Raw genomic sequence first — 22440 nt, forward strand, 5'->3', positions numbered from 1 at the left:
CTACATACAGAAACCACGTAAATTCTTCCCGTTCTGATAGCCAAGCACATCAAGTTGGAAACTGGAAGGAACAGGAAGTTAGAGGTGGGGAGTTCAAAATGACTGAGACAGGCAAGTGGATTCTTAGATTTTTCAAGTCATCTTGTGAGTGGGGAAAGAGCCAGAAGTCCTTAGTTTCCGAGGGATCTCAACTGGGGCCAGGCCCAGATCCCTGGCTGCGGCCCAGGAACCTCAGGACTGGCTGCCATGCAGCGGAGTTCAGAACTAACTCTACCTGCACCTAGACAGAAAGACATAGCCAGGTCTAGGGTGCGCTCATCAAGGACGAGCAGCGGAGTGCTAGACACGCTCAGGGGGGTGGGGCAGAGGAGTCACAGCTGTCTCAAGATTAATCATCCCTGCTGGTTTCTCTCAAATCCACCCCACTCCCATTTATCACTTCGATAAGCGATAGGGCGACTCCAGCTACTTTAGGCTTACAGACTGATAATGTGAAACACAGTCACGTGGTCTGCACAAGGGGTTGGTAAATGTTCTTTCCTTGTCTGCGGCTGGGAAGGGAGAGAAGTGCTGAGCTGAGTTCTTGATTCATCAACAAGAGGCTTCAAGCAGTTGGGGGAGGGGTTCCCTTCCTTCTATGTCCCCATAATTCTTTTTCTACTATCGTCTGAGCTACAAGTCGCATACATCATTTTACATTTCCTAGATTCCATTAAAGATGCAAAACATGTGAAATTAATTTTAACAGCACAGAGTGTAGATACCACTTGCTCAATTCCTAGCATTGTTCCCTTAAATATGACTGAATAGCACTATTATATTTAACTCAATATAGCATTATTTTGGCTTGTTGTCAGGATTTTAAAAATTGAGATATTTAACTTTATTATTGAAGTTTCAAACTGCAGTCTCCATTTTACACTTACATGGTATCTCTTGCCTTCCACACTAGATTCGCAGTTACTTCAACATGGCATTGTTGGGATCCTGGCAACTGATCTACACCCTCTTACTATAGGTCTGTCCCTCTCAAAACAGCCAAAAGGGCCCAAGTTTGAGGTGTGGCCGATTTTTGGATCTTCAAATAAGTGCCCTAGTTTCCTGGTGTCTAGTCTTCTCTCATGGAGATGTCTGAGTGGTCCTAGAGGGGCACTTCTGAGCTGGCCACACTCTTGTTGCCTTGGGCAGCTCCCCCTGCCTCCTTCCCTCCATCACCACTGCCTACTGATGGCTGCTGCTGTCTCTCTGATACAGGGAGAAAAAACTGAAGGCCAGAGTTCAAGAGCTGGTCAGCGCCTTGGAGAGACTCACCAAAAGCAGTGAGATCAGACACCAGCAGTCAGCAGAGTTTGTTAATGACCTGAAGCGGGCCAACAGGTAAAAACAAAACAAAACCCTCCTGTGGGGCCCAGAGGCTGGGAATAGGGAGATCTTTCCCTGTCTCCTGGGAAGTGAGTAGGGTCTGCAATACAGTTGACCAGAAACTAGGGAAGTAAAGGTGTACACCATTTCCGCTGAGATGGGCTTATGAAAATGAAGTCTATTGTGTTTTCTTCTTGATGTTTTCTATGATAAAGATTCTGAGAATTCAGGAAAAAAAAAATTCTGCGTTTGAGCCAGTGTTTTCAGTTGGCAATCAAACCATCCATTAGAACAATACCTCATCTAGTGGGACAGTTTAAGGTTCTCAAGACTCTTAAGAGCTCAAACCTTTGGGGTACATGATCTTTATATATTTTAAAAAATGGGGACTCCAGAACCTTTGTGCCTATAAGATACTTATATCAGGAACTAAAACTGAGGCAGACTTTTAAAAGTATTCATTTGCAAAATTCAAGCTTAGTAGACACCGTACTATTACGAAAACTGCTTTTCAAATTGTAATTAGAATGGCACATTTGAATTTTGTAAAAATGCCCACCTTAATAGGTCACCTGGATTTCCGTCTGCTTTGCCATCAAGAGTTTTAGGATCCCGAAAGGGTGCGTGTGTCCTCAAGTCACACTTTAGGGGCTCCAACTAGGGTAACACAGTGTACCTGAAGGGAGCTTCTGTTCTATTTTGGAGCAGAGAGACTATGTAGAGACACCTGGGCTTGTTTTCAGTCTTGCTACAATGGGCAGCGGTCCAGGGCCAGTCCACAGGTCTATGTTCCTTAGCGGACATCATTTCCGTACAGTCCAAAGCACTGCAAAGTTGCTGCCCTTCTTTCTCCTGGGTGAGAGAACACTTTCTGTCACTTATACTTGACCATCTGCAGCTAGCAACCATGAAACAAGTACCTAAATCTTTATTTGATTTTCTAGAACTCAGCACCCTCATTCTTACCTGTTTTGGAGTGATGGCCAGTTTGGCCTGCTGGTTGGCCCCTCTAGGCTAACACAGCATACAGCCTGGGCCTCGATTAGTATGCCTACGCCAGAATCCTAGTACTGTACAGTTTCTAATCTCTGGGCTTTGGATCCCTACGGAAGAGGCCTCTGTGCTCCCCAGCACCACACGGGAGAGGGTGTCAGTCATTCCTTAGTATGAATCTACTCACTTCCCTCTGTTCCCACACAGTAACCTGGTGGCTGCCTATGAGAAAGCAAAGAAGAAGCATCAAAACAAGCTGAAGAAGTTGGAATCTCAGATGATGGCTATGGTGGAGCGACACGAGACCCAAGTGAGAATGCTCAAGCAAAGAATAGCTCTGCTGGAGGAAGAGAATTCCAGGCCACACACCAACGAAACCTCGCTTTAACAGGCACTCAGGCCCCGAAGTCCTGCCCTGTGGGGCAAAACTCCAGGAGCTCCAAAGTCCTCTGCAGAGAAAGGGCCCAAGGAAGGGGAAGACTGCATAGAGGTCACGGGCTCCACTCCTGGCCTGAGTGGTCATGATAGCGCTGTGGATAGAGGGACAGAGTAGGAAACCTCTCAGCCCTTCCTTCGCCCAGTCTCCAGATGCTCCAGGACTGGCCACAAAGGGCATCAGCAATGGCTCCAGCTAAGTGCGTAGCCATGTCGTTTCTGTTCTTACCGTTCACGCTCTCCCTTGCTCCGTAGCATTTCGGTTTATGTGGATTTCCAAGCCTTTTTTTATTTTTTTGCTTTTCATAGACTGGACTTTTTTTTTTCCTTCCTTGTCCAAGGGGAAGGTGGCAAGTGTTTTGTGTCTCCAGCATCTAGGGCTGGCAGCCCATTGTAGCAAGGCTCTGGCTTCCAGGTCCTAGGGTACCAGATTCCTGAGATACAGTCAAATAGACAGATTAGTTGGGAGTTACAGATCACAGGATGGCAGTGTCACTGGTCATCCCAGACACACCGGTTTCAAGTAGAACATCGTCAAGGCTGTGTGTAGACAGTTCTGCACTGGACAAAAACCAGCTCATTTTTATTTTACAGTGAGGGCTAGGGCTGAAGCCGTTTTAATTTTTGTCTAATACTCTTGATGTTTGTAGTGAAGCCAAGATTTTGCCAGGGGTTTCTTCCAGAACAGAGAAAAAAGCTCTATTAGCGCTTTCCCAGCCCCAGGGCACTGCAGTTCCTATTCTGAATCAAAACCTAGAGTACCTGACTCTCTTAAAGGCAAGAGGCTTTGCATTGTTGGACACCGAGGAAACCCTTAATGTTGTACAAGATGGTTCCTACCTATTTAATAGAGTGCCACAGAACCTATAGTTCCCAACAATCAGGATGCTTAACTAGAAGGGGAAGCTGAAGCAGGGATGACAGTCACCCTGCTGAGAACCTATGCTTCTAGATCCATAGTTCCTACACACAAAAACAGACCCCAAAGCAACAATCCTACCAGGCCTTAGTCTGAGTTTCTAAGTGAATAAATATATGGTGACTTATAAAAACCATGTGCCAGGCTAAAATGCCACATTTTTAAGTAAGTGATAGGGGCTATACAATCTTTTCCTTGTAATTTTCAATCTTTGAGGGTTGACACAGCAGACATTTGATTGTGTGAATTGTTGCACTGATTAAATACATGATAGCAGGTGCCTGAGTAATTTTTCTTTTTGTTTAACCTGGCTCTTCCAAACCTACTTTTAAATAGGAAATGGTTTCCATTAACATGTCTATTATGGTGAACAAAATTATCTTTATTTTAATTTCTATGAGGCTTAAAGCCTTCAGAATTTTCTATTTTTGAAATGCCACCACCAAAGTCTTTAGTGTTTCTCTCTTTAGGTAGTCACTTTTGCTAAAGCCACTTTCGGCTCATAAGAAAATAAGCAAACAGGTCCACGAGGAACCATCTGAAAGTTCCCAGGTAGGGCAGCAGTCCCAGGAGACATCTGTCCGTGGCTGACTCTGGTCTGCAGCCACGACCCCATGTGCACCAGCCACACTTGCCCTGCGACAGGAAGAGACTCCACAGTGGACTCGCAGCTAAGACTGTCATGGGATCAGACAGTTGAGGTCTATTTTATCCTTGTCTCTGTAGCATACACACTCGAGCGTCACGTGACCCATGCTCATCTGCTGACGTGGCACATTTCTGAATGTGTGTGTGTAGCCTGACACTTAAGGTTTTGCTAGCCAAGGTGCTTAGTCCTCCTTTCAAATGTGTGTACTTACAAGGACTTCCTGAGTCTGCAGCAAACCTTGCAAGGGCTTTGGAAAACTCTGAAATGGAGCTTTGGCGTGACTCTATAAAGAACAGTCTAAGGCATAGCCATAGGCTTTTATTTATCCCAAAAACTGTTTAGGAAGGGGTCGAGTAACCTTACCACCATAAGGGAAACAGACTAGTAGATGTCTTCTCATTCCTACAGACATTACCTGAACAGGGGGGAAAATACCTTAGTTTGCTGCAGGGTTGGAATGCCTGAGAACCGAGAACCACCAGGCTCCTGTATATCTGTATCCCCCCATGCCCTGTGCCCCCAATCCCCAAATTCTGCACAATGATTTAAGTTCTGTGAACTACTTCAGAGCTGCCAGGAGTCCGGGTTATCACTTCATGCTTTAAATGAAAGGCAGAGAAAAGCATCAAGATAGTAACAAAAACACCACTATTTGTCAAAAGACTTCCTCCCATAAATGCTTTCAATTATGACTGTTTAACTCAGAGTATGTCCCAGTCATTATACGAACACAGTGCCCAAGTAAAGCAAACAACACCAGTGTTCCCTCAGCGTACAGTGTCACCTACTGAATTACACTTATTTTTCTTAGAGGCCAACAGAATAAACTCACTGATAGCTAGAATTTCGGTCCTCGTCTTCATTAGGATTTGGTCCTAGGGAGGGAGTGGGGTACAAAAGCTTAAGTAACGTTAGTATTTTCTATTTTACGCTGCAGCTTCTAGAACAAGATCTAACTGTGGTAAAAAAAAAAAAGCAATTTTGTGTTCAGCAATAGAACAATTTGCAAACTCTGTAGAGCAGGCATGGCTTGCTATAAAAACATTTCCACCTTTGACATGTGTGCACAAATGAACCTGTGTTTATACATAGGTCAGGTTGAAGTCCATGAACCCGTGGCCTCCTACTTCACCTAGCTTTATTTTCTAACACCTCTGCACTGCTGCCAACAGCCCATCTGACCTGAGATGCTCTGACCCTGCCGTACCTGAGCACTCTTCTACAGAGGAAGACATTTTCATATACGGGCAAGTGCTACAATTTTGGTCATCCAGTATACATAACACATCATCTGATATTTCACACATGTGTACAAAGAAAAAAAAAGCCGGGTCCCAGAATCAAGAACCATGGTTGGATAATGACACCCATGAGTTAGCATTTGATCTTCCCAATCTCTCATCTGAAAATTACTGACTAGGCATGCTCACCAACAGCACATAAGTCCTGTAGAGAACTCCACACCCATACAGACGCTCTGGTTAGATAATGTTTCTGCTCTATCATTCACCTTTTGAAAAATGTTGTTTGTCGAGTCTGTAGCGTTCCTTTGCGGTGCTCCGGTCAGGACACCCCCCTTAAGAGCTCTGAGAGCCTAACTTTGTCAGGACCTGATGCAAAAGACTACAAAACGTGTTCACTTCTATTTCTAATCTGCTTTTAGACATATTATAAACTTACTTTGCATGAAATTTAACTTTTTTATTAGTTGAAAATGTGTTTTTATACCACCTGAACGTACTGCTGTTAAAGCACATGTGACTGTCTGCATCTGTCAGGCCTATTCTGCTTGTACCGGAAGTTTCACTTGGAAGTGGCCACTAAACACACTGTACTATACCTTGTAATTTTTTAGGCTCACTTGTAGCTTTAAATGTTTCCAGATGCCTTTAGTTTTAGCTGCTGTAAAATAGCTACTTTGTGTTATTTGATATAGAATTGTTTAAAAAAAAACTCCATTTATTTATACAGAGACATTTATAATATTTTACAAACGTTCTTATATTCTGAATAAATATTTCTAATTCCATGTGGTACTTTGTTTAAATTGAAGAGTGAAGACGTTCCGTAGGGTATTTACCAGTCATACATGTAAATACAAACCAGAGATTGCTTACACTGAATCAGGGGCCCTGATGGAAACAGGGGCTCGATGGAAAACTATTTCAGATCAGATCAAAAGAACAACAAAACAAGAACAACAAAATTCTCATTTATCATCAATTTTTATTTGGCTGTCTCCACAAACAGCATGAACAGGAGGTTCTCTATTGAATGATCTTTTTAAAAACTAATCAGAACATCAAATGTAAATTATGAGACAGCAGCTTCCTAGCATGGCGGAAGTGCTAAAACACTGGCTTTGCTACATGGAGAGAACTTTTGATAACAACAGTTACATAGCTGAGAACTCTAAAAGAATAATCAATGTATTTCTCCTGCCTAAGACCCAAGGACATCAGGACATTCTGGTGGAAAGCCTGGTTCTTACCTAAGTTTAAGAATTACTGCCATTTTCCATGTTTGATTTATACTGTTAAGAGTCAGACTGTGAATGAAGATAAGACATCCCACTGCCCACTCATTTCTGAGTGGATTCTACATTTTGAATTTCTATTAATGCAAACGGAACTTCATAACTTTTTTGGTCCAGAGAGATGACAGCCAAGAGTAACACAGTCATGCCTTAAAATTACAGTAAGGAGTAACAGGAACAGAACCAATGGTAAATAGCAACCAAATCGGAGCCAATTTTATTGGTAATGTATTATAAATAGTCAGAATTAGACCAAATTTAACACAATATCTTACAGAAAGCCAATGTGAGCAACCTTGTATCATTGTAAAGATACGGTTTTAGTTTTTGAACTAGTGTGGATTCCATACAACATACTTACTGTTAAAGACAGCACTGCATTTCTCGGTGGAGAACACAGGCGGCAACCTCCGTGTCCTATTCCCAGATCCCAGTCACTGGACGACAGTCACAGCAATGTGAGTGAAAGTCAGCACAGCCACTTCACGGATGCTGAACTTGAGGGAGGCGGGGGGTAGAGGAGTCACTGAATAAATCCAGCTCTAGAGGCTGTTGTCACACCACAACAAACCCAACAGGCTACTTTAGGGGTTCCTTTTTGGTTTCCCTAAATGTGTGGCTATTAACCACAAAATAACTTTCATACTGCCACAGACATAATCATGTAGGAGTTTACACCATCTTTCCCGTATGAAAGCACCCTAATGTCAAGCAATAAAATACAGCTGTAAGTTAGCCAAGATTAAATGTTAAATCATTTAACATAAGACAAAACCAATTCATGAAGAAACCGAATTTACAAATTATTTATTCTAAAGCCCAGGTTTTCTAGTGAACATTACACCCTCAATGAGGTAAAGCTTGTGTGCCAGCTTCTGTGACCCAGCATGTCATTCACTTTTTCCAGACAAACTCACACACAAGCGGACTGTTCCGAGCCCGCACTGTCCAGGAACACCAGGTCTTCACAGCATGGTATAAACAGTGCTGAAGCTACACAACTAGGATTCACCTTTGGGCCCAAACTCAACTATATACTTCATTTTTGTTAGATTTAAGATTATCTTGTATTTAAAGATTTATTTATTTTTGAGACAGGGTTTCTTTGTATAGCTCGGCTTCTCTGGAACTTGATTTGTAGACCAGGGTGGTCTCTGCCTCACAAGTGCTGGGATTACAAGTATGCACCACCACACCTGGCCTGATTTAGGACCATCTTAATTAAGAGAAAATCACTTAAAATAGCTAAAGACATTAAGATTCATTATGGTTTCATTGAAGCCAACAGACATAGGTCTAGTAAGTCAACATTCATTTTAAAACTATTGTAAGATTTAAAACTAACTGGCAAACATAAAAAAAATAGCTCTTAAAGGTTAAAGCAAAGTTAAAGGTTTTACTATTATTTCCTATTTGTTAAACTGAAAAAAATTTATATTTATACAATGGTACTTAGCTGTCTACTGTCCTCATTTGAAACAAAATGCAGAAATGAAAGGCTCATTCCCTTGGATACTAGCATTTACAGTTACTTGTCCGACATTCAAACAAAGCGGAATGGGCTACAGGAACAGCAGTGAACATTCCTGCACGCCGGTGCGCGTGTCCAGGCACACCACTGCGCATGCTCCAGACGCATGACTGCAACTCTGCCAGCTCTCTAAATCTCCCAGTTGGCAACCTCTGTGCTAATGTCTTAAAGCTTGAGAAATGGCTTTAAAATGTACAGTTGTATCCCAATCCAGTCTAGAGTTATTGTTTTAGACACTTGGATCAAATAATTACAAGCAGAAAGTATATGACCTTCTGTAAAAGCTCACTAAGAACTAAGGACTAGGAAATGTTGCCCATTTCATCCTAGAACTACACTGAAGTGTTTTCTTTGCTCCCACACAACTTCACAGTTATATACATTGACAAGAGGGAGCAGAGCCCTTCTAGCTGCTTGAGGCTCAAGAGTTAAAGTTATGGCAAAATCTCATGGTGTCAGAGGCAGTAAGAGATACAGCCCAAACAAAAGACTGATTACCGAACAGATGCTCAAAAAATGGCACTCAACAAACGAGCTAGTAACAAGTCAAGGAAAACTACCCTGCAGCAAACACTGGGGGTCTTATCTCCCACTGAGAAACCCATGTCCACTAAGACCAAGTCACACCCTGAAGCTGACTTCTGTCATTTCTTTCCCCAGAACCCTTGACCCAAAACTGCCCAAATCACTATGTTGAGGTGAATTCCTTTTAGACTGTGCTTTCATGCAGCTACCAGAGACAGAACCCATGCTTCTGCCACACTAAGACAAGATAAATGTAATCTCTCTATTGCTGACTTCAAATTAGATATTCTGTTGTGAAAATTCCAAAAATAAAGCCTTAAAGCTTTAACCAAATACAAAGTACACAGGAAACCCACACAAACAAGAGCCCTCTCAGCACCAAGTTAATAGAAATGCCTTTACAGCCAGTTCTATGCATGAGTAGACGGAGGCTTCCACTTCCCTCAGCTATGAAGTACCTCAGTAACGACCGCTGTTTGTCACAGGAAACTGCTGGCAGCACACCCATGTGCAGTGACTGTGCCACACTCTGGGCTATCTTGTTATCAAAAAGACCTGGTTCCATTTCCAACAACACAGCAACTCCAGTTCCAGGAGGATCCGACACTCTTTTTCTGGCCTCCTTGGGCACCAGGCACATGTGTGGTACACATACATACGCAGGTGAAACATTAAAAGACATTAAAAAATTAAATAAAAAATTAAAAATAAAATCCAGAATGCCTGCAGCTCTGCAGAATCAACAGAAAGGACCCAAACACTAGTCCTTAAAGTGAGAAAAATTATATTAGAATCAATGGATTGCTTGGCAATCATACTTACAACACTTGACTGCGGAGTAGAAAATGTCTGGGAAGGTCAGTACTTTTTGACTGTTGGGGCTGGGCACCGGCCACACTTCTCACCTGGAACATCATGAAAACACTCAACTGCTAGCGATGCTCAGTAGTTTTCCCTTTGGGCTCTGCAGAGCATCTGTTGGAAATGGCAACCTACTTCTGACAAATCTCAGATTACTGATCTCAATCTGCTACCTTCTGACACAGGCTTCGGGAATAACCCAATTCTATATATTGAGAGAAAAAGATGTGGAGGACATTTCTAGATTTTTAGGAAACCATACAAATGTATTTTATAGTGTTAAGACACCGCTCTGACCCAGCTTCAGCAAACTGTAAAGATAACACCAGATACACAATAGTGGTCTGTGGTCTCCTTTGCTGAGGGTCACTTCGAGTCACAACACATTCGCACTTCTCTCAAGCTACACAATCATCCAACTTAAAGCCAGGAGGAAGTGTTAATGAATACAACACAAAGAAAATACTGCCTCAGAGAACACAGACACAACTGCTGTCATTAAAGTCCCCAAGAAGGGAAGTTCACAGCTAGGGAAGGTCAGGGTGACCACAGGAAGAAAACCTGCCCAGCAAATGATCATGTCTAGGTCCCTCCCTCTCCTTCTTATTTAACTAATGTTAGAAGATCAGACTGCTAGGTGAGGGACTTGATGATAAAACATTTTTAAATGCACACAGGTACCAGTTCTTGACATTTTTAGAAAACACGGTGCTCGATAAAGGAACTGGATTCCTACAGCCATTTTCTAAGATCTGCAGTTTTTTTATTGACAGTACGTGTAAATTACTAGAACCGCCAAAAGAAATAGCACAGCCAAGTCTTACAGCATAATATTAATCTGCTATATAGCTCCATAATATGTAATTACTAATTAATATTTAATATAAAAATAATGATATTCAAAGGTCAGAACAGCAAGTAGTGACCACAATTCCTGACAGTGCTGGGAGACCATTTTTTTGTGTATTGGTACAAAAAGCTAATTAGATCTTTCAACGTGTTTAATCAATTTCACCCATGTTACCAGGTCTGCTAGGTTTTTCAGGTCCCTCATGTCTCAGGACGGAATCACTGTTTAAAATACTAGAGTCGTTCATTCACTGTCTCTAAACAAAACTTACAGAAAGCATGTAAACTGTCTTCTTTGTCTCTTGGAGTAAAATGGTTCAGGACAAAGTTATTTAACATTCTTCAAATCACTGAAGTTAGACATAAAAGCACCTACAAACTTAGACTTAAAAAGATTCACAGTGCACTGCACCTTGGAACACATGCGGTTGGGTCCTAAGGATGTTTACAAAGCAATTTCAAAGTCTCACCCACGAAATACACAAAACATAATAAGGCTGACATATCTACTGTTCCATCTAGCGTCGTACATCATTGCATATTTGGCATCTTCATCACCAGATTCTATGAAGAAATGTTAACACAGCTCAGAGAAGAAATCCAGTCCTGTGCTAAACTCGGTCTCTCAGATAACCTAAACAGGGAAGGAGTAAGCATAGCAGACGTACACTAACAAGGTAAAACAACTTAACATCTTCTGCATAGCTGAGCCACACTAGACATACAAACCTTAATTCTTCTTCCAGCATGTTTTTAACAGACTGCTGTGAGAGGCAAAGCCCGAAGTTATTCGAATTGCGTCCCAGCCAGCCCCTTGCTTTGCCCCACAGGGCAGGAAATGAATGAAGCAGTGCAGCATTTCTTGGTTCTTACAGCTGGCCACTTTAGAGGCCATACTTCTGCTAACTAGTCACTTCTGCTTTAGTACAGAGAGCTGAAAAATCCAACCTCTACAGGCACTGGAGGGACTGACCAAAATACTCATTTAAGAATAAGACACTCTCTCTCTGAAACACACACACACACACACACACACACACACACACACACACACACACACACACGGTTTCCAGGCGACAGTGCATGAGTGGAAATGACTCACCTGCTGAGCAAACTAAGTTTCCACCCCTTAACCACTTAACAGAAATCTGGAATGCTGGGACAACTATAAATATGGCTCAAGAAGACCCAACCAAAGCAGCCGTATTTCTGACAAGAATAGTAAGGGCTTCCAAACACAATCATATAATGCATTAAACAGCAAAGGTCACAGAAGGATTCACAAAGTAGTAGCATAGAAGATTCTAGACACACTGTATCATTGTGAAGTCTCCTGCTTAGCACCGAGAGAGTGACACTTTCATTAATAAACAGAATTTCTTCTTTAAAACCAGCCATTTAAAAGCTAAAGCAATGTAGTAATACCAAGTGAATTTCTTACATTAATAGCCCTTCCTCTCAAAGTTCTGAGGGGCTAAGGAGAAGCCCTATTAAATAGGCTACATATACAGAATAAAGATTTCTATAGTAATATTTATAAGCAGAGATATACTTTGTGGATACCACTTGTAAAAAAAACAACTTTAAAAAACCCACAAGACAGATGCACGGGCACACATGCACTCAAACACCCCACCCCCACCCCCAGGAAATATTCTCAGCGAGGTCAGATGCAGCCAAAATGCTATTGCCTCCTTAAAGCTCTGGTGATTGTCCTCAGTTACAGGCGACCCTTTGTAAAATGGGCATTGTCATCCTTGTTTGGATTTAAGAATCCTGAAGGAGCAAAATACAAAATACATTCCTAGGTGTGAGCTAAGTACATTACTTAAAGGGTCCCCCAGCAACATGCTTTATTTATTTGTACTGAGTAAATTGCATAACCCCTTCTTTTCTCACTTTATAACCCAGGGGCTTCAAGATATTAATAAAAAAGCATGTCACTCTGCTATTACAGCAAACTGGAACCTAATATAACATCAGTTTTCACAGCTCAACACTGAGATGCAAGATAAAACTAAGATGTAGTTTTCCACACATAATCACTCTAGAGTATGTATAGATACTTCACATGAGCAGAATCATTGCACAATACTGAACAGCTGGAGGCATGATGGTCAAGGCATGACCCAAAGTAACTGCCAGGTACTGGCTTCCATGCTCTCTGCTCCAGCAGGCATAGGTTTTCTGACAGCATACATCAGAGCTCAGAATTACAGCATCAACTCTCATCGACTCAATTTCTCTTCAGGCTGTGGACTTTGTCCTGATGAAGTGCTCAAGAGTTCACTGTGCAAAATAGTATCGTTTTGAAGATGCTGGTTCTAAATAAACTGACAAATTCCAAATAGAAGGATTAGATTCTCAGAAGCAGAGAAATGGAGCAAATGCCTGCAATCCTCATGTCACGATTCAGCTCTTACTGCTCATTAATAACTGGGGATTTACGTTTCTTTTAAAATTTTCAAGAAGAAAACTCAATGCAATCACTAAGATGGGGAGATGAATACTCCTACTAACGTACTAGTTGATGAGTTAATCAACAACTCCTTTCTTGATCAGAAGACAAAATAAATGCCCTCAAAAGGAAAAGACAAAAAGCAAAGGCCACTAAAACTTGGTTGCAAACACTGAAACGGTAAATCCATGTAAAAAAGTCCTAACTTCATTTACAGTGCAAACTGGTGTTTCTTTATAGTTTCTCTTCTGTGCAGAAAATCTCTTTAGAAACTGCCTCCCTGCATTTCTTTCAGATACCTGAGAAAGGTAAGGCTTGAGGAGACACGCAAACGTAACAGGTCTCTGACCACGGGCTTCTGCAATACACTTGCTGCTATCAAAGGTCCAAGGTTTTCATTATAGCATTTTGGTCAAACTTGAAACTCAGAAAGGTTCTGGATGAAAATGGGAACTTGCAATGTCCATTACACGCCACAGAGTGTCCCTCAACAGGCTCTACCGAGGGGTCTTCACCAGAACAAGGCAACTCAAATGCTCCATCTGATCAGGAAACAAAATTAGTAGTCAGTAACTCTGAAAGTTTACCAAGCACCTGCTCTCCACCTACTCACAGAGGGCAATTCAGGCACACCTATGTTTACCTTTCTAACAGCTGACTCAATCCAAAGTACCCCACTCAGTATTCAATGGAGTCTCTTATCCACCACGCTTATTTCTACTAATTCAGATTCTTAACCTCTGTGCTCTAAGACCCTTGATATCCCCTTGCTTTCAAATCGGGCAGATTGTTAGCAGTATTTGTACTAGTGCCGGAGTAATCAGAGTTTCTTGACAAAGGCCAATATGAAAATACCATGAAAATTACAATTACAATGGGAGAGGGGCTGTAAAGATTAGGAAAATACGGTTGTAGTTTACCAAGTCATCAACAGACCAAAAGAAAACCTCAAAAGCTTTTTGGCAATCAGTCTCAACAATGCCTTTCTTTTAAATACAGTACCAAAAGCCAAAGGGTGGGTGAGGGGTTTACACACTAATTAAAACAGTAACTTTCATTTGGGAGCACGGGCACAGACAGGCCGTGGCGCACACGTGGAAGTCAGATGACAGCTCCGGTATCAGTCCATGCCTTCCACTTTGAGATGGGGCCTCTTGTTTATGCAACAGCCACGGCCAGGCTAACTGACCACAGACTTCTGGGAATCCAGTCCCTGCTTCCCATCTTGCTACAGGGACACTGGGATTATATCTGCACTACCAATGTCTGGATACACATGGGTTTTATGGATCAGAACCTGGGTCTTTCTACCCACTGAGCTATCTTCCCAGACACAGAACATCTCCTTTAAGTATTTTTTTTTAATGATTAGTTAAGTCAAGATACTAAAAAGTCAACTCTGGCAGCTGCAGAGGTGATTTTGAACTCCATTCCTGGCTCGGCACAGATGGAGTAAACAGCTTAGCCATCTCAGGACTGCCGTCAATGAGTCACTGGTGGATTTGCATCTGAAAACTGTCCTATGGTATTTAAATAAATATATAATACTTAAAGTAAAGAAAACAATGCTCTTCATTTCTTTTTCTCGTTTTGGTTTAAGACAGGGTTTCTCTCTGTAGCCCCAGCTGTTCCGGCTCAAACTCCGACAGATGCACCTGCCTCCCAAGTGCTGGAATTAAAAGCGTGCACCACCATCCAGTGTTCATTTCTTCCGAGTTTTCAGTATAAAAGCCATCAATTTAGATGAATATGTAACAGTGACACAAAGAAATTTCTTACTATTCAAATTGAGACTGATAGTGTACTATACTTTAAAATGACATCTATTAATCAAATGTCATTAGCATTAAAATTACTTTCTGTATCTGTTGTAAGTTTCTGTGGAGGTCTGAATGAGAATGACATCCACAGGCTCACATATTTCCATGCTTGGTCCCCAGATGGAGAAGTGTTTGCAAGGATCAGGAGATGTGTGGCCTGTGAGGGTGGGCTCTGAGGTTTCAAAAGTTCACTTCAGTCCAAAGTCTTTCTCGGGCTGCTGTTTGTAGATCAGAATGTAAAGCTCTCAGCCACTTCTCCAGCATCCTGTCTGCCTGCCAGCGGCCATGCAAGCAAGTCCCCCAATTAAAAGCTTCCTTTTAAGAGAGCTGCTTTGGTCATGGTGTCTCATCATAGCAATAGAACAGTGACTAACACAGTTTCCAAACCAGACACACTGCATCCCTTCCTGAAGGAGAAACAGCATCATTTAGGTAAGAGGTGTGCACTTAGGAGCACTTTACAAAGTTGAGCCCACTACAAGAGCAGGGTGAGAATGAGGCAGCCTCCTTATCACACCGTTTCCCATAGCCCACAGGCCAGCGTTCACAGCACACACTCAAGTGGACTTGAGTATTTACAAAAGAACAGTATGTTCAACAGTGAGTAACGTCCTTCCATCCAGTGTCTACTGAGAATACCACACTTGACATCTCTGTAGTATACAGGCAGCTCTTCCTGTGTAACTACCATTACCATAAAGCACACTGATGTCACAGCTCCAAAAGTCAAACCTAGCCCCCCACATGACAATTAACAAAAAAGAAAGAAAGAAGGAAAGAAAGAGAGAGAGAGAGAGAGAGAGAGAGAGAGAGAGAGAGAGAAAGAAAGAAAGAGGAAAAGGCTTGCCTGTTTCAAAGTTGTCCTGAAGTTTCCGTGGATGTAGCCTCTTTTCACATTTCTATTGAAAACAGACACACAGCACAGACTTTTGTTATTTTTACATATTAAAACTCAAGAGATACACGATCAAACATCTCAAGAAGAAAATTAAACCAGGAATCTAATCATCTCCCCAGTGGGTTTCCTTAAAGCTCAGCTTCTGAAGAGTTTGGAATATATACCAACTTCCTTACCTATCATGACCCAGAAGTAAGGGCTATAAACAACACTCAGCGTACAGCCTTTTCACCTTCAAAGGCAGAGCACTGCTCCACAGCTTCTCCCGTTATCCTAGTGATAGCAACCAAACCCAGGGCCTGCCGTATGCAAGGCACAAAGAGCTCTGCTAGTAAACTACATTCCCCAGAGTTCTAACCTTTTAAGTGTAACTGGATGCAAGCAACATTCCTTTCCAACAAGCACAGGCCTTAACTCTCTGCTGAGTTAATTTGGAACCATGAGTGAAATAAATAAACCCTTTCCTTCCCATGTTGCTTTGGTCATGGTGTTTTATTACAGCAACAGTAACCCTAACTAGTCTCCCACCCCCTTTAAGTCTAAAGTTACTAACTTAACTCACTTATCTTGTTTTGTTTTTTGATTTTTCAAGATAGGGTTTCTCTGTATATCCCTGGCTGTCCTGGAATTCACAGACATCCACCTGCCTCTGCCTCCCGAGTGCTGGGATTAAAGGCGTGTGCCATAACTCACTTTCTTAAAGATAGAGCAAACAAATGAAATAGAAAAATCCAACATACACTAACAGAAAAGTCAAAGACACTCAACTCTCTTGTTGAGAAAACTTCTAAATTTGTAACTGCATTGCAACAATGAATGACAGCACCAGAGGATCTCATGGAAAGAAATGGAGTAGAATGGTGGATACAAAGCTGAGGGCAGGGAAGACTGAAGGACAGGAAGAGGCTGCTCAATGACTAAGTTACAGCTAGACGGGTTAAAGCTTGATGTGCTACACAGTAGCACAACTATGAACACCACTGCAGACTATACTTCAAAAAGCTAGGAGTGTCAACCACTGTTTCCTTCTGCCCCAGGTTGGCCTCAGAGTTATTATGTATCCCAGGCTTGTCTTAAGCTTGAGTTCCTCAGGCCTAAGCCTCCTAAGCACTCTGCCTGCACATCAGGCTAAATTTTTTCACCATAAACATTATACAGTGTACTCATATATTGAAACATATGGCACCCCCTAAATATCTATATTCTTATGAATCCAGTAAAATACACAAAATTAATATCCCTTAAAAGACGTACATGTGTGTGTGCGTGTGGTGTGTATGTTTGTGTATGGTGTGTGAATTCCGGAAGCCAGGACATTGCATGAGATCTTTGGGAGCTAGAGATCAAATCTAGGTCAGGGAACTGACTTGCAGCCTCTGAAGAATAGCAGATGTCCTTAGCCACAGACCCATTCCTTCAGGCCCCTGAACAATGGGTTTTCAGAAAAAAAGAATTGCTTGTTTTTTTACTATATAGTGTTTTTAAGGCTTTAAAGTAAATGTAAAAAACCACACAAAGCAAAAAGTAGAAGTGTACCCAATTATTCTAGGCCTGTAGTTAAGAATGGCCAAAGGGAGATTTACGTTTTAGTTCACGAAGGCAATAGAGAACTCAATTTTTTAAAAATTCTATCATTAAAATTTATCAAATAAAAACAAGAACTAAGCCAACATTATTGTGTCTGCGACACCCGGTCCATTCTCAAGGAGAGCAGTCCCTTAGGCACCTCACCCGGAACTTACCATCACGGGATTCTGTTGCTTTGCTGGTTGACTGTGAACTCCATTTGTTCTTTTCTTCTGATTAGGTGAATCTTGATACTGTTTTCTGCCATTCCCTCTCATATTTTGATTCTATTTTTCCAGTAAAAAGAACATGTAAATTCACGGTACAACAACACAAATATACCTCTATGAATGTTTATCTCAATTGAATAGAGTTCATAAAATATCACCTAAATGTTTACACATTTGCTTTATCAATGTACTTTCTTAGACGACTGCTTTGCAAAGGAACAGCTGAAACAGGGAGCAGCAAAGCACCATTCCCTAGGTCCTTTCCACACCTCTTGCTGTATCCATGCTTATAAACTGTTTACAATGCACAAACATGGCAAGGTAGAAGCCCAGGTAAAGCTCACACAGAGCACAAGGTCCCAGAGTCAAGCTCCAGCACAAAGATAAAGGAATGGGAGCAGAGGCAGAAACTGCGCTGGGAAGGCAGCTAGGGCACCCGAGCAGCCTGCTTTTCTCCTTTAAGCTTATTTGACATTGTGCATGTGTACGGGGCTGTGAGTCAACGTGGGTGCCAGTCAGAGACACTGTGCAGACCAGGTTCTCTCCTTTCACCTTTACACAGGTTTCAGGATCACACTTGGGCCATGAGGCCACTGCAGGGAGTGTCATCTTGCTGGCCCCTACAGCTCTTAATAGTATAAATTATGCAGTAGGGACCATCAGATATCAGAAAATTAAAATAAACAGATGTTTCACAAAATAATGAAGATCAGTGTTTTAGAAACTTGGGCCTTTTAGTCTTAAATTTAGGCACAACCTTTTCAAATACCAATTTCTCCTTCAGACCTTGAAAAACAGCTATTTGAGAGAACTGTGACTAATGAATGTAACTATTACTTAAAAAAAAAAATGCTAGTCTTCATTCCACCTACTCAGCCACAGAGAACAGGAGGTCGTTGCTGAAATAACTGGCCAACAGTAACCTAGCTGAAAAGGACAGACGGTGGAGCTCACGCACCACACTCTCAACTTAAGCTCCATTTGTCTCTTGGCAGTATTTCCTTTCCTGCTGCCATTCTGATGTGCACCTCAGTGGCAGAGACGGGATGTTTGTCAACACTAGCAATACTCACTTTAGCCCACACCAGTAGCTTTTCTGCTGCTGTTTTTCTCCCGCTCTCCAAACATTTTAAACCCTCAAAAGAGAAACTCTGTTGCCAATAAAAAGGAACAATTCTTTTGTTGTTGTTTGTTTTTCGAGACAAGGTTTCTTTGTGTAATAGCTCTCTCTTGGAACTCCCTTTGTAGACCAGGCTGGTCTTGAACTCACTGAGATGCACCTGCCTGCCTCTGCCTCCCAAGTGCTGGGATTAAGGGTGTGTGCTGCTCTAGTTCCAGCCATAATCACTACTTAGCACACACACCTTGTGTGCGTATGGATTTGCCTATGCTTAGGGACACGTCACAGAACTACAGTTTCTGCCTCTGATTTATTTCACTTAGCCATTGTCTTCAAGGATCACGAATACTGTAGATGTCTCAGAATTTACTTATTAATGACTGAAAACAGTCCAGGGCACGAACATGACACCTTTATTCATCCATCTATGTGCTGTGACTATATGCAGCTGTGATTAGCCCTAGGATGACATTATCCTTTAAGGCCATTCTCGGTTCATTTGCTTATATATGTAGGAGTGGGGGTGTGGACTCGTGATAATCTTCCGTCTAACTGGTGGGAGATCACCGATCCTTCTCCCAGCAGCCACCTCTCCTTACACTTCGAAGAGCACAGCGCAGGGGTTCTAGTTCTCTGCACCCTCACCAACACTGATGGATTTCTGTTCTGTTGGGTTTATTACCACAGCCATCCTGAGGTATAACTGATCCCTATTTCCCAATGACAAACACTGCTGAGTCTTTCCATACTTAATAGCCATCTGAACTTCTTGAGAAAAGGGTTTGGTCAAGTGTTTTAGAACGAGGCTGGGATTTATAGAACTTTTGAGTGGCTATTGTTCTTGAGGCAACAATTTGGAAACCAATAAAATGTTCATTAAGTGAACAATAAGAAACTGAGGTATAATCACCTACCATATGATATGACAGTAAAACTATGTAATACACGTTGCTTTTTTCTATAACAATAGATCCTATCAACCTTAACTCAGAAATTGTCTGCTTTCAAGTCTCTCACTGGCAGCAAGCATAAAGAGGCTCAAGAGGAACATCCCATTATTTACCACATTGGATTTATTCCAAGACTATGAAGGATAATGAGTCTCAGGTCTGTTCAAGTCACAAGCTGGGACCATGGGCAACTCCTCAACAATTCAGAATTCTTCTAAACAGTACACATAATTCCTCTGCTGAAAATGATTTCGAAGTGGAATAATCAAAGCATGTGGAAGGATTCAGTGACGCCCTCACCTTTGTTTTGAAAGGGTCCGACGCCCCTTCTGCGTGGTTACCATGTGGCTTCTGCGGCAGCGGCTGCCTGTGCTTTACCCACTGGTCACTAGGAGAACCTTCAGGAAACAGCTGCTGGCTGTGGCGGAATTTTGTTCGACTACACCAAAGTTTAAAAAATAAGAAGAGATTTTCACTTGCAGCTCTTTAAAAGTCGTCAGTTTAACCAACCTAACAACTATATATTTTACTTTTTAAAAAATCATTTACCTTTTCCCACAATTCCTTAAGTTATAAAGGCAGGAAAAAACCCGTTTTTTTTTTTTTTAAACAGTATCTCTGTGTAGTCCTGGCTGTCTTGGAACTCGCTCTGTAGGCCAGGCCACCGTTAAACTCAGAAATTCTCCTACCTCTGCCTTCTGAGTGCTGGTATTAAAGTTATGTGCCTAAATGTCCAGGTAAAGCAGAGATCCTGATCAGCTTTGCCAGCTATATTTTATATTGGTGCTAATGAATTTTTCTTACATTAACAACCTATCCTTTCTGAATTATTCAAACCATACCATCCCTATAAGTAATTATATTCTTTAAATCAAAAGGCCGTTCTTTGTAAATTTAGTTGAAGCAGTGAAATGATGTGTGTGAGTTTTCTTTTTAATGGGACAGTGCATTCTTTCCAGATGGCTCAGTAAGGGATCTGACAAATAGGTTGGTTACAGCCCCTACCAATGTTATATGTAAATTAGGTTACTTTCCAGAGCACAGCTGCTTAAACCACAGGAGATACAAAATACTGCAATGGTAAAGACTTCTGAATGTGTAGAACCAGGAGCTACCTCAAAGCCCCATGTGCAAGAAGTCTGAGGTATCTGTGGCCTGTTCATTACCCAACCGCTACACAGCCTTGGTTCTGAACACACAACACACACAACATGCCATCAAACCAGGAACACCATGGAAGATCTCTGCTTAGAAGTGAGATTAATATGTTGTAGGCTTATAATATACACAATATAGCTTTGACTCTTACAGAAAGAAAATGGCATAGTTATTGAATGAAAAGACTGTCAGTGTTTTCTACCATCCCAGCACGTATGCATCAAATCAGCCCATCTTTGGACTGTCTGTCCTCTGTTAGAACACTTGATCTGGGGACTGACTAGGAGCTGGTTCAGCAGGTAGAATCACACCCTGTGCAGGCCGAAGGAGAGAACTGACTCCAAAAGGTTGTCTTCTGACCGCTGCAGGCCTACAAGCGCGCACACACAGACACACGCACACACAGCCTTCCAACGAAGAATGTTTCATTTTGAAGACTGCTGCTGCACATACACACTACTCTAGAGAATTTCACCCTGGAGCATCCCACCCCACACCTGCACATACGCAGTACCCTAAAGAACAGAAGATTATCAGACTCCTGTCAGAATTCCTTTTTCCATGTAAAACTTAGAGAGCTGGATCTGATGGCTCCAGACTATAATTAGAACACTCGAGAGGCTGAAGCAGGAGGACTGCTGGTTTGAGGCCAGTAGTGTCTATATGCTGAGTTCTGGACCAGTCTGGACTACAGGTGAGACCCTGTCTCCAAGTATTTTTAAAAGTCAAACTAGGATATGTTTCCGTAATTCTAACTTTTCAAAAGGCAAAACAGTGGCATTTCCTCCAACAGAACCGACAGTAGGACTGAAAAGAATGCTGCCTCTAAAGGAACAGAACCGACAGTAGGACTGAAAAGAATGCTGCCTCTAAAGGAAGGATAAAAAGTAGCTAAAGCCTGCACAATCACCTCTGCTCCTAACAAGAGCAGACACTCGAGCACAGGCTGCTGGAGACTTCCCCAGCCATGCACAGCCACCACTTACGACTTCTTGGGAATAGCTGCTTTTATACTCTGGGCTATAGTCTCGTCTTCCTGACTTCTGCCATACTGTTCACTTATTTCTATTAGTGTGTCTTTATAATTATAATAATTATTATAAATTCTGAAAGACAGAATGATTCCTGAGATATTTAATCCAATGTCTTTTCCTTGTAAAACCAACACAAATAGGATAGCACCTATTTAAAATTTATAACCATAAATGTGATATAGTCTTATTGCTTTTTTTAAAGATTAAAATCCTAGACTAAAAAGATCACCAAATTAGAAAAAAAAGTAAAACAAGAAGCAAAGTAAAACCACAACTCTGGCAAAAAAAAAAAAAAAACCACAAAAAACTTACAGCAAGCTGCTTATGAGATCATATACCAAGTCTAATGAGAAAACATACGTTAAGGTCCTTGCTGCCAAGGCTTATTATGACTAACTTCGATCCCAGGGACCCAACATGGTAGAAAAGAACTATTTGCAAATTGTCTTCTACACACACACACACAAACATGCACACACCGTGTTATGTACACACCTACACAAAATAAACTTAATAAAATTATATTATACACACTTAACGAAGTTA

At 41.7% G+C, this 22440-nt stretch overlaps 2 protein-coding genes across 7 annotated transcripts in view; one reads left to right on the plus strand and one right to left on the minus strand.

Moving 5' to 3' along the window:
• Mcc (MCC regulator of Wnt signaling pathway) overlaps window positions 1-10927 on the plus strand; it is a 378701-nt gene extending 367774 nt beyond the window's left edge. For all 6 annotated transcript variants that reach the window (XM_075968726.1, XM_075968728.1, XM_075968727.1 and 3 more), the window contains 2 exons: window positions 1255-1377; window positions 2563-10927. In XM_075968726.1, coding sequence (XP_075824841.1) covers window positions 1255-1377; window positions 2563-2743 — 304 coding nt within the window. In that variant the 3' untranslated portion in view covers window positions 2744-10927. The remainder of the gene's footprint in view (window positions 1-1254; window positions 1378-2562) is intronic.
• The window catches only part of Dcp2 (decapping mRNA 2), a 35966-nt gene continuing 24078 nt past the window's right edge, over window positions 10553-22440 (minus strand). The window contains exons 8-11 of the mRNA XM_075968733.1: window positions 20003-20141; window positions 17579-17689; window positions 15786-15837; window positions 10553-13660 (exon numbers count right to left, since the gene is read on the minus strand). Of these exons, the coding sequence (XP_075824848.1) occupies window positions 13497-13660; window positions 15786-15837; window positions 17579-17689; window positions 20003-20141 (466 nt within the window). The 3' untranslated portion in view covers window positions 10553-13496. The remainder of the gene's footprint in view (window positions 13661-15785; window positions 15838-17578; window positions 17690-20002; window positions 20142-22440) is intronic.

Source organism: Microtus pennsylvanicus, chromosome 4, assembly GCF_037038515.1.
Source record: "Microtus pennsylvanicus isolate mMicPen1 chromosome 4, mMicPen1.hap1, whole genome shotgun sequence".
NCBI classification, from domain to species: Eukaryota; Metazoa; Chordata; class Mammalia; order Rodentia; family Cricetidae; genus Microtus; species Microtus pennsylvanicus.